Raw genomic sequence first — 13854 nt, forward strand, 5'->3', positions numbered from 1 at the left:
ACGCAAGATTAGTAAATGACAGTGAAAGCTAATAGGAAATCCGGTCAACAGATGGCGCTAGTTGCACGAGAATGATAACAATGAGTCGATGATGATGAAGAACAGTTGCTAACAGAATCATTTTCGTTACTTTATGGTAAAAAAAATCATACAGAAGAATTAAGAACCTCCTTTTAAGAAGTTCATTAAAAAAGAATTTTCCAACTAGAGTTTACGGCGCCGCAGCATAAGGATTAGAAACTACTTTTTGAACGTCAAGTTCCACATATGGGCTATATGAAATTTAATTATTGAATTATTCTGTAAAACTTAAGGAATAAATAGAATGATATTGTAAAATAAGAGTAGCAAATGTTTGTTATGATGAAACAAAAAGTTTTGAAATTACTTTGCAAGAAATATGCAGATCGTCAAAATAATCGCGTTTTGAATGAAGGATAAGTATATATGTAGTACAGAAACTCGTCATGTTTCGATTACACTTGAGTCAGGAATGTAGTATCTCAGCAGTCACCTGATAACAGTCCTAACTACTGATAATGAGGTAGGAAATTACTTTGTAACGTCATATTACAAATATATCAATATGTTTATATTAATGTTTACATATGGGAGCGTCGGTGGCTCAGTGGTCTAACGCTTGACTTGCAATCTGCAGGTCCTGGAATCCCGCCATGTACCAATGTGTTTTTCGATTTCCGATTTACATATGTACATTTATCCGACGTTCTTGCGGTGAAGGAAAACATCGTGATGCTGCACATATCTGAGAAGAGATTCAAAGATATGTGTGAAGTCAACCAACCCGCAGTGGGCCATCGTGGTTAACTATGGCCTAGTCACCCCTAACTTAGGGTAGGCTCCGTGCCCCTCGGTGGGGACGTATAGTGAGCTGATGATGATGAATGTTTACATCTTAATATATCACAGAATTATTCTAATAGCGTTGCACAAAAGAAGTAATCATTAACATTAGAAAATAGCAAAATCATTGACAGACATTATATCTATTATTACGACAAACCTGAATTTGGAAAAAGGGTTGATAGGGATTATAGATTTTCTTTTGTGCATAAATTTTAATTCCTCTTGTATTAAGCCTTTAAATCAATTATTTACGATTTATTTGTGATCTTTATAGAGCGTAATTAATATTGTTTTTAAACGTTTATATTTTTACAAGTTTCCGTCGATTAAGACATGATAAGTGGAACAATCTGATAATAATTACCTATCAGTAGATTTAAAGAAAACAATGTGTAAAAATTTGATAATTGTCCTTGACAATAAAAAGCATAACATTTGACATCTTAAAACATTAGGTGAAGGAAAGGCAACAAAAACAAACTCCTTTGTATGTACAAGGACACTACAAACGGAAGAATGAATTAATACTAAACAAGTCGGTTAAGGATTGAAGGGACACGTCTGAGGGACGTCTGGCGGCGGCGCGGCGCATGCGGAGTGCGGCCCTCCGTCCTCCGTGCTGAGTGCCCGGTGACTTTGCCTCACCGCGCGAGCCTCTGAGCGAGCCTCACGCCGGTAGTATCGAACGCGCCTCCGTTGAGTGAGGTCATGTCGCGATGTCTGACGGCCGCGACACGCCGCCGCCGACCGGACTACGGAACAGAGTCAGTTTCTTCGAAAGAGTTTGGAGAGGCAGCTCCAGGAGCAGCTCCCAAGATGTAGAGTCCACAGCTGATGTGGAGGAAATCGAGAGACGTATAGAGCAGCGCAAGAGACGACCTGAGTCGCCTAAGATAGATGTCAAACTTAAACAAACGCGCGACTCCGAGTCTCCCGGGAAGAGTGATGTGACTTTCCCTAACGTTAAACTGAGACATGTGGAGCCCTTCGAGGAGACGGAGCGGGTGGTGAGGCAGGTCGAAGAGGGCGACCTGACCTCTGGTGTCCGCTACGTCAAGTTCGAGAGGGTCTCATTGAAGCGCACGGTGGAGACGCGGTCTGAAGACCGGCCTGATTCACCGCAGCACGAGTGGTACACGGAGTACAAAAACCAGGCGCTGCACACTGCGCCCAGGAAGGATTATCTGCGTAGTAAATCTGAATATGACTCGCACATCGCCCAAATTAGAGGTGAGATAGCTAATTTGTCTGTATTCAAAAAAGGTTACAAAGTACAATCGGTTTAAAATTTTCCCACCGATATGTAGTTTTTTTTTTATTTCATGTAATACAAAGAAGGGGAACATCTCATGCGATGTTAGGGCGCATTAAATCCTGCGCAATTACTTATTCTAACATTTATTTAACGTATCGATTATTAAATAAACAAATGAATATACTTATCCAAAGCTAATATAGACAATATATTTGTATGTACACAGTTGCTGTACGACTTTAATTAACGATAATAAGTATTTAAGGAAACATGAACGAATTGAGGAAAAAATTAAATTATTAATTACCTACATTAACTGACAGCACTCAATAAACCAATATGACAGACATTTGTAATAAGGAATATGAACCTTCTGTTTACAATTCATTACTTTTTTTTTAACTTTAACAAAAGATCATAAAAGCAATAATCATTTACATATCTCTAAGAAACTATGGATCGTATAATATCATCTGAAAATGGCCAACGAATCTACAGGTCATCTGGATTCAGATACTTATGGGTCTCACTACTCGTTTGCCCCCTAAGCAGATTTTTTGTAAATTTACTAATATTTCTTTTACCACTCCAACTCAGCTGTATGCTTGTGCTAGAATATGGAATAGCGGGATTCGAACCCTTGACCTCGCGATCGAAAATCCGTATCCTTAACCATTATGCTATTGACGCTTAAAATATAGGTATGATAGGTCCTGAGAATCGTAACCTGAGATTTTAAAAAAAGAATGTTTACCTTGAAAACTTAGCAAGGAGGATAGTTTTCTTTTGCGTGTTGCACTTCACAACAAAACATTCAACTAATTCCAGTTTTCATAGTTATAATGAGACAAAGAAGCGCTCTGTACCAATGAATAACAAGGACATCGACAACAAAACATCTCCTGCTCCTTGACTCTTTACAATGTCTAGCTATATAATTACGTGCATTTTTGTAACATTAACTCATTTCTTAATATCGCTATATCTTACTCATAAAGTAGATGTCGTCCACGTCTCCGTCCGGAAATAAAAAAATAACTTAATTAGTATCCTATATGTTCTTCCACACTATATTTAACATCTATGCCAAATTTCGTCGAGTTCCATTGAGCCGTTTTGGACATATCTTCTTACAAACATACATCCAAACATTCCCATTTATTAGTATGATGATGGGAAAGTTTGGATGTATGGATGGTTATTTGTTAGACTTGATTTGGTGCTGTTCACCACCTTCGGACACCTCTACAACATTCCTACATCTTTTCACAAAACAAGACGTTGGCACTTTCATAAAACAAAGAGGTAATAGCAAAGGAATTGACTCATGAAATCTTAAATTGCATTCGCTTGAGTTGTTTTTAGTTTGTATTAATAATCATACACAATTTTCCTCAAATATATGCTTTAAATAACAAACATATGAATATATTTGTGATTTGGGGAAACATATTTAAGAATTTTGATAATAAAAATCACAACTATAGCGTATTTTCGAACTTTTAGTGATTTAAAAAGATTTGTTATATGTTTTATTCATGGTTTTTTTTATTATTTTAATTCAAACACAAGGAACTAGATGTTTCGTCTATTCGTATGTTGACGATAGGCCTTGATATTATTTCTTAAGTGACAAGAAAGTATGGATTGTTATGTTATGAATATCTAAAATAGGCAAAAACATAAAGCTATAAAATATTAAAACAATGAAAAAAAATATTAAAACCAGTAAAATTATATCTTACTAGTCTTACTTCTTACTAATATTCATGCGAATGTTTGGATGGATGTTTGTTTGAAGATATCTCCGGAACGTTTGCATGGATCTCGTTGAATTGGTATAGATGTAGAACATAGTCTGGAAGTACACATAGGCTACTAAATCAATTTTCTTTATTACGCGTATACAGAGTCGCGTGAGTCAAAACATATTTTACTCTTTTATTTTTTCAAATAGAAAGAAAGAGATGAAAATATGTTTTTATAGAAAGAAACAAAGAAAAGTTTTTATTATAGGTAATACAGATTAAACCAAGAAACAATAACTAACATAATAAAATTGCACAAAACTAAGAAATTATTAAATCAGACTTAAGTTACCATTTATGGTTAATTTGGATAATCTAGTGATCTATACAATGTCGACAATGTAAACTTGCCGTTACATCTAAAGTTTACACATAAATGCTAAGTGAACAAACATTCACTGTGTTGACTTCACTCCGTGTATCAAACGTATTCGACCTTGGCCACCAATTCAGGTTGTGTTATACAATTTGTTATTTAAGTGCTACTTTAATATCCGAACGTGTTTTTCGTCGTAACATTTTGTGCGGCATTTTTGCGATTGCAATGTTTTAGATTCCTACAATGGTATTTTCTTCTTATTGGTCGTTAGGATACTTTTTAATCTGTCAAATTATATTCTTTAATAATTAATGAACAATATTATTTTTACTAAGCTGGTATTTTTCCGCGGCTTATTATGGAGTGTTTATGGCTTAAGGGTTAGGACTTGTAATCTGCAGATCCTGGGTTCAAATATCGCCCTGTACCAATGTTTTATGATTTTCAATCCGACATATGACCTGCATATATCTACGAAGAAATCCAAAGATAAGTATGAAGTTAACGCGCACTGGGTCAGCATTGACTATGGCCTAGTTACCCCTAACTTAGGGTAGGCTTCGAGCCCAGTGGGGATGTATAGTGAGCTGATGATGACAATATTATGGCATTTTTTTTAAATACTCATATCAATCACTACAAAGATATTGTCATACTATATTTAAACCTCATAATCACTTTTTTAATGGTTGCAGATGATAACGATAAGCATTTCATAAACAAACTTCAAGTCTAATCTATCTTTTTAATACATATTTTGCGCACACAATGCATATTACGCTATGTCTATTTATAAATATAAAAATAAAGTCTCCTCACTTTGTCAGAACCGTGTATTTTATCTTCCAAATAACACTGAAAGTTTTGACAATCAGACATTTATTCGTGGAATTTCCCCCATTTTTAAATATATAACTATAAATTTTAGTTACGAGTATCGATTTTAACAGTTCGTTTCTGACACCAAAATCTTTGTATAAAACATATGTTTTAAACGGGGATTCTGGTCTCAGAAATCGGTGATTAGTGAGGAAACCTTTAATGACAAGTGTTAATAAAAAAATATGTTAATATAGTACCGAAATGCATTTTATTAGCAAGCTGATGATTATTTAAAATCACTGCGATGTTACAAAACTATCCGAACAGATCAAACGTCAAACGGATCGTTGTAAATTGTTGCCGGGAAACGTATTAATGTGCTGCGTTTACGCGCGCATGTCATCGTTGTTATTAGCTGCGACAGATTAAAAAAACTTTTTTTGACAAATTCTAATGATATTTTAATTTTTGATTATTGCAATTTAATCGGTTAGTGATATTCTAAAGTAGATTATACAAGTTATTTTGCAATCAAAGATAAATATTTTATCACTTCCCCGAGAGTGAAATTTAATCGCAGATAATCTTAATTGTCCTTGAATTAAATCTTGTTATCGCATGGCTCAACGCTTCACTTGCCTTTGTTAATTATAATCGTTAAATACATTTTATAATTTAATTTTTAAACATTCCATGCCACTGTGATGTGTATGTATAGATATTAAACCTTTAAATACCTAATCCAGATTAAAAAAAGTAAAAAGGTAATTTGCTAAAGTAAAATTTCTCAATGTTGTTTCTTCAAATTTTTCATTTCCAATATTAAATGGCATTTATAAAAGTGACTCTTGAGTAAACGTCAAAATTACGTGAAACACTTCATCTGTAGATTATTAAGCTATGTTTTAACCTGTAGTCATTTTAATATGTGTACTTTGGATGCTACTATTTTAGTTATTTTTGTTATGACCTTGACTATAAAGTTCAAACTCGCGTCGCGACAAAATTCTGCATTATTTAATCACGTTTACATTAGTTATGTGACGTACAATTAATAGAAATATTTAGTCTTTGTTTATAAACAATTGACAGAATATGAGATAAATTAGATAATGTACTACGCTTGTAGCCAACTCCGTTCCGAGTATTAAGTATTTTATTTCTGACAACGATTTTGAATCCAAATAATAAATCGTTTGAGGACTCTAACCTACCAGTTTATTTTATCTTTTAGCTTATTCGTATTGTTTTTATATCATAAGGTGGCAAATGAGCGAGCGGCCACCTGAAATCGCTGAAATAGCGAAGTGACATAGACATGCGCAATTGCATATGCGTTGCCTACCTTAAATCGACGGAGGAGAGGATGCACAGAAAGAAAATATCTTCCCTTTCCATGCATCCTCTCATCCGGAAGGTCCACTTCCACTTCCCATCTCCTCCTTATAAAGAAAAGGATGGGAAGGGAAGGGTATCTTGTCAAACAACCTCGAAATAAATTTGTATACTAAAGTAGCTTAAAATTCTAATTAATTGAAACTAACATATGCATATTCTTAATCTGTAGACCTAAAAATAAATCATATAATTAATAATATATAACTGTTGACAAGTTAGTCACGTGTGGAAGTAATAATTAGTAATGTCTACACGTTTCTCGGCAGAGCACTTAGCTTCGTCGTTCAGACAATTACAATCGCCCGCTAATGATAATGGACGACCGATTTTGTTAGGGCTCTACTGACATCATTATGGCGTAAGAGTCGTGACGATACATTGTGATATTTCCTAGGAATTTACTGCTGAGTTTGTACATAACTATTTTAAGATTATAAACACAATATAACGAGACAAAATTAATTTAACAGATTGTTTGGATTCAATTGTAATCATGAGATTATTTAAATATTAGCTGTCGCACGCGACTCCGATCGCGCCGAATTGAATAAAAACGTAATTAGAAGACTATGTGTTCTTTTAGACTATGTACTATATGTGATCCAAATTTAATCGCGATCCGTTCAGCCGTTCTGTATATACCTTCAAACAAACATCCATCTAAACATTCGCATTTATAATATTAGTCTGTCTGTCCTTTATAAATAAATTAAAGGGAAACAATAAGTGTACATTTTACAAAACAAAAAAAATAGAACAAACATAATTTTTATTTGAATCAAAAAGGAATTGTTGATCTTCATTGATTTAGATTAAGCTAAAAACCTCTTAGCTATTTTTATGTTTATTTTTTTTACAGGAAAGATAACATACTAATTTTTTAATACTTTTAAAGATAAAAACAATTGTGCTACTGTACTGTCCTTTTATATTTAAATGGTCTGTCAATATGTACGTCTTCCACGCATCATGTGCGTGTGTTATTCTTATCTCCTCTCGTATAAAGGTTAAATGCATTAATTGTACGTTATTTATTTCAGATAAAGCTGTCAAAACTTTTATATCAATTTACTTTCGACGACCAATTAAACATAAATGACATACATTTACAGCCTGACTATTATCTATACTAATAATATAAATGGGAAAGATTTGTAGTTTTGTATATGACGAATAAACTCAAAAACTACTGGACCAACTACAACTAACTACAAAACTTATTTTGCCAATAGAAAGCTACTATATTTATTGCAAAATTTGTAATTCCTTATGGCAAAGTCGCGGCCAAAAGTTACTTTTTATTAGAGAGAGAGAGAGATTACTTGGAACAAACGAGACCTGTCACGTAGGATTTGCTAAAATACCATCTTTTCCCGTGTCATTCGATGCATTCTCCATACAAAATAGCATCGTGTAACCCCAGCCTTCCTATGTCATTTGTCATTCAGTCAGCAAACTGCGTGTCATTCGTATTAGCTGGTAAAATAGGGTGATATCACTAGTGATGTCATAAACACGATTGGACGCGTGTTATCACCAGGGTCAAGATCGAGGCATATTTTGATATTTGGACTGAATCTTTTATTAGTAACAAAAACATTTCGCGTTATTTCATAATTTATCGTCTTGTTAATTGTGATTTTAGGTTATTTTTATGCATGACGAAGCTAGAAACTTTAAATTTATCGTAAGCATAAAAATTAATGTAGTTTCTTAACAGAGTTTTTAATATCTATAAATTAATAAAGTGCTAGATCAAGTATATTAACACGATAGCTGCCAGAATGATTTTTCGAAAAACGATTTTTTTTAAGTTTGTCCAAAAGCATTTGAATGGGGCCTTGTGGCACTATACACTCATTCGATTAAAAAGCGTCCGAAAAGCCACAACGAGGTGTTGAATGGAAGTATGGCTTCTTGGCCATATAGTCCGACATGGCAGCTAACGTGTTATTCATAAGAAGAAACGTTTTATTGTTAAATGAAGTATATTTGAGCCATTTATAATGTTTGGTTTACATTATGTCAGTACAGTAAGACAGTAGCACTCAAAATCAGAGCTTGCGTACAACTAGCATAATGTAAACACGCGCTAGAAAGCACAAACTGTTCATTACACCAATTCCAGCGCTAATGTTCTACTGTACTGGAATATAAACCAGGCCTAAAAGCCTTACAACATTCTTATGACGTATGCAATTAAATACGTGTTTCTTTCCGTTTTTATCAAGAAGTAGCATTAAGACAAGTTAGACACGGCTGGTGTTATTTGTACAGGAACCTAGTTTACGTGTAATTTTGTTGATAACATTATGTTGCACTACTTTCAGAGCGAGATAGGACACGCTTGTAATTATGAGAGAATGATATGCAGTGCTTTGTGGTCACATTTATTGACAGGAATAAAGTAATTTGAAGAATATAATGATGTTTTTAGCTGTCGCCCGGGATTACGTTCGCGGGGGATTAAACAATAGATAGTCGATTCTCAGACCTACTGAATATTTATAAAATTTCATATTGGTCAAGCCGTTTCGCATGTGTGTGGTAAATAACATTGTGACACGTGAATTTTATATAAAAGACTAGCTGTCGCCCGCGACTCCGTCCGCGTGGATATATAAAAAACTTAATTAGTGTAGCCCACCCATCCATCCATCCACATCACATCTATCTTATAATTTAAGTAAGAAAAGCATTTATAATTTTAGTAAGAAAAAAATGAATAAATAGTATCCTATGTCCGTCTCCTGACTCTAAGCTACCTCCTCACCAATTTTCAGGCATATCGGTAAAGCAGTTCTTGAGTTATAAATAGTGTAACTAACATGACGATGAAGATGGATTAAAACAAAATGTTATATTACAATCATTTCGGCAGTGGAAACCGATCCTGATACAAAGTTATAGGTCGATTTCATTACGAAGTTTCATATTGTTAACCAAACTTTTGTGTAATTGAGAAATCTTTAATTAAAAAGTTCTAAGTTTCGTCATTTTTAATCTTTTTGCACGTGGACAACACACACTTACTAAATTCAAGGTTTTCATAATCGATGAGACGTTTTATCCAAACTCAATGCCGTGACTAATTAAATTTTATAAAGTTTGAAAACTTTTATTAGAAAAAAAGTATATAAAATGCGGTTAAAATTACTTAAAACACATCTATATATTATATATAAAAGCTACTATTTATAACTCAAGAACGGCTTTACCTATATGGCTGAAAATTTGTGAGGATGTAGCTTAGAGCCAGGAGACGGACATAGGATACTATTTATTCATTTTTTTGCGAATGTTTTAATGGATGTGATGTGTATGGATGGATGGATGGGCGGGGCTACATTAATTAAGTTTTTTATATATTCACGCGTACGGAGTCGCGGGCGACAGCTAATATAACATAAATATAGGTCAAGTAAATAAAACTGTTGCTAAAAATGTACTTTTTGTTTATCTGAGAGTTATTAGCGCCGGCTGCCTAATTTGGACAAATACTTTCGTTTTCCCGCGCAGACCGGCTGACCTCATGCGTAAGCTCATTTCAAGATGGCGTCTGCTTCATTTAGAATTCGTTTTTTTCTAGCTTATGTTACGTAAAGGTTATATTCCTATAACACATAAAATACTACATGTTGTGTTTTTGAATAAAAAAAATAATTTAAATTAAACTTTAACGAGTTTTACGATTGTTGAAAAATAAATATTAAAATCGCGAAATATTTTAAGCGCGCATAAAGGATTGTTTTAAGCGATCAAAAAATAAACAAAATTATATCTTACTAATATTATGAATGTTTGGATGGATGGATATATGTTTGTTAGAAGGTATCTTCAGAATGGCTGCATGGATCTCGCTGAAATTTTGCATAGACGTGGAACATAGCCTGGAAGAACACATAAGCCACTATTTTTTTCCGCGCGGACAGAGTCGCGAAACACAGCTAGTTTTAGATAACGCTGTCTTCCGAATTTTAGGTTAGCAAATATGAACAATTATTTATCTTCATACTAATTATATCTTGTAGATTAATTCAAAGGTCAACTCACTTATTCTACCTCACAAGATCTGAGGGTCGGATCATTTCGTTAAATTGGTCCAGAGGCATACTAAATTCTTGCAAGTTAAGCAACTGTGATACTGAAATGACCTTCATATTAAGTGGTTTAGATAATTGTTAATTCTGTAGTCATTCGTTACATCTGACATCATGCGTTAAGCAAATATGTTTCGTGAAATCATTATTAAGTAATAGTTAAATGCCAATTATCTGCCGATATAAATGATGTGTTTCATAATTCTTACCGTATTTAGAATAGTAACTTAGCTGGTTTTATAACTATACTAGAAGTTGGCATTAAAAAAACTTAATCAGTAGCCTATACGTTCCTCCAGACTATGTTATATATATATGCCAAATTTCATCGAGATCCGTTCTTTTGTACTGGAGGTAACTTCTTCCATCCATCCATTTGAGGATTAGTAAGAATGTTTTTGTGGATCTGTACAGGCTTCGCTTTTATCTTTATATATATAATTCTTCTGTGAGTGTGTATGTCACTGAACTTCTCTCATACGACTGGACCGATTTTGATGAAATTTTTTGTGTTGTTCAAGGGGATCTGGGAATGGTTTAGATTCACAATTTTGTCCGCTGGACAATGTTTTTTAATTATTTTTTTTTTTAATAGTTGTTGATTTTGGAATGTTTTACATTGGATCCGACAGACGGCGCTACCATCGCAGTGTCAAATTTTCAAATTAAAGACGTGTAGACAGGATAACGTCTGTCGGGTCCGCTAGTAGATAAATATAAATAAAATGTAGCCTGATTTACTCAATAATATAAGGAGTTTTTACTAAATTTGTAACATACTTTTTGACTTTCAAACTTTGTTTTCCGTCTAATAACTGTATGTCCCTTAATGTACCACGTAACTTTTTGAAATATAAAATTGTACCTCGTATAGCAAGGTCGATACTTATGTAAGGTTATTCCAAAGTTATGTAGACAACGTAAAATCATAATTAGTAAATCTCAATTGCCGTTAAAATCTGACTCATAAAATAACTACGCCCGAAATGTTCACAGATAACTAATTGTTTTGACAGGCGAACAAAACAATACGAATACATTCTTAAGAATATTTTCCTGTCCTTCCGATGATGTCTGACAAGACAAAGGCTCATTATTTACGCCTTTTTATTGATAAATTACTTATTAGTAATATTAAAATTAATGTTATATTTTGATTTAAATACTGAGCAAATAATAATTAAGTATTTAAGTAAGTAAAGACTAAAAAAGTTTATAAAAAGTAATATTTTAAGTTAAAAAATATTTTGTTCAGTTTTTATTTTTGAAAATAAACTACAAGTAAAAGTTTTATTTATTTCAACTTATACAACAATAAAAAATGACTCACTATGAGTTTCTGAGACCAAAAACCCCGTTGGAAATATATTGTTATTCCTGTTTCTTGACAGATGTTTTATACAGAGTTTTTGGTGTCAGAAATTCACTGTCAAACATCTAAATGTAATCCAACTGGTCTGTTTTAGAACTTGTAAGTTTAAATCCTTCGAGCTAAAAAAATGCACAACTCTGCTATTTCAACTCCTTAATAATCTTTTCTCTAAACCTTTTATGAAATTACCAATTTGATATCTATCAAAACTAATCTCTAAGCAAAGTTAATAAGGTTCACTTTTGATTGTACTGTTCATTAATCTGGAACTTTCGTTCGGTTTAGAAGATATGCATGTACTATATGTATGGTGTAGTGTCCATTTCTTTAAGAAGTGCGTCATTGGATATCGTAATTCTTTACTTTCATTTTCAAACAGATGTTTTAAGTTCATGTTGAAAAAGGAATGACTTAAATTAGGTTAATTTGCAGATAATTTATGGGTCTCTGTATTAGATATTAAAGTCAGTACTGTTTATAAAAACCTACTACTAGCATTGGATTTAGTATAAACTGAATACGATTTTTTTTTGCACGAAATATTTCGTGTGATTTTTTGGGTTCTTGTTTGTTGACGTACAGTCAGCTGCAAAAATATGTAGGAATAATTATACTATAGAAACTTGTATAAGTCTTCGGGTTTAATGATGTTATCTACTAGCTCTCGCCCGCTACTCCGTCCGTGAAATTAATGACGACAAACTATGTTCTATACGTATGCCAAATTTCAGCGAGATCCATCCATCCAAATATTCGCATTTATAACACTATACTAGTAAGAAGTAAGATTTATTCTTCAGTAACATGTATCCATGTCCGAAAACATACGGATAGATAAGTGTATACAAATTTAGAAAACCGATGATGTATACAAGTTTCTAAAGATTTATACAAGTATACATATTTATGCAGCTGACTGTACAATTAATGCAGGTGTATACAACCTTTTTATCGGTCAAACAGTTGTTTATTGCCATCAAAAGGTTCACCTATCAATATGTTTGTTGAAAAATATTTAGTCGGTCCACACTGGCCTGTTGATGTCATGTTTAATTCTTCATGTTAATACATTACGTCAGTGTGGCCACCGCGTTAAAGTTATATACGGAGATGACCTCACCGGGGAATGCGAGCGGTGCATCGAGCTAAAATAAACTTTGTTACATACAGAATACGGTTAATTTTTAAATGTTTTATAATGTGTCAGTGTATGAAAAGTGAAAGTAGGCTTTATTCCGAAAAGGATAGAGATTAAAATTGTGTGGTACATTGATTTCTTATTTTATTGTTTCATTCAAATAAGTAAAGGGCAACAAAACGTAACATTGTAAGGTTTGTTTTGTCATGAACATGAGATAGTTTTAAGTGAATCATTTTTTATATGTGTGAATGAATAACCCTGGGTTTCTGAGACCAAAATCATCGCATAAAACATATTGCTTGCTATCAATGACGTTATGTTTTATACACAATTTTTGATATCAGAAACCCACGGTAAGTCTTTTAACTGTTACTTAACTGCTCCCTAAATGCTCAATTAACTGTAAATGTGGTATTAACTAATAGTTATAATTTCGCCGACTTGTGTGGTCTTGGAATAAGCAAAATTAACAATGGAATATTTTTTGTGCTGCAAACAACGTCGATATTTTATGTATGAATACAAACAATTGTATTACAATAATTAAAAATATATATATATACACAATTGAAATGTCATTTTGTGTACGTGCCAGACCCGTCATTTAAATATTAACTGTGCTAAAGAGCGCAAAAAGTTACGTGACATGTTTTTTAGAGTTCCGTGCACCGAAACGAAAAAAACGGAACCTATCACTTTGCTTTGTCTTGTGGTATGTTCGTGGTTTTAATCTCCTTGAACATTATAAGCTCTCAGTAAATGTAACTGTTGT

General features: G+C 33.3%; 1 protein-coding gene across 7 annotated transcripts in view; it reads left to right on the forward strand.

Moving 5' to 3' along the window:
- The window catches only part of Msp300 (Muscle-specific protein 300 kDa), a 134789-nt gene that overhangs the window by 19352 nt on the left and 101583 nt on the right, over nucleotides 1–13854 (forward strand). For 5 of the 7 annotated variants that reach the window (XM_013320244.1, XM_013320267.1, XM_013320251.1 and 2 more), the window contains exon 1: nucleotides 1546–2097. The exons of 1 other annotated variant lie outside the window; for it this stretch is intronic. In XM_013320244.1, the coding sequence (XP_013175698.1) occupies nucleotides 1584–2097 (514 nt within the window). In that variant the 5' untranslated portion in view covers nucleotides 1546–1583. Of the gene's footprint in view, nucleotides 1–1544; nucleotides 2098–13854 lie in introns of those variants that run through there. One more of the 7 variants, XM_013320286.1, reaches the window with a different exon arrangement.

The sequence above is a fragment of the Papilio xuthus genome, unplaced genomic scaffold, assembly GCF_000836235.2.
Source record: "Papilio xuthus unplaced genomic scaffold, Pxut_1.1 DF828952.1, whole genome shotgun sequence".
In the NCBI taxonomy this organism is placed as follows: domain Eukaryota; kingdom Metazoa; phylum Arthropoda; class Insecta; order Lepidoptera; family Papilionidae; genus Papilio; species Papilio xuthus.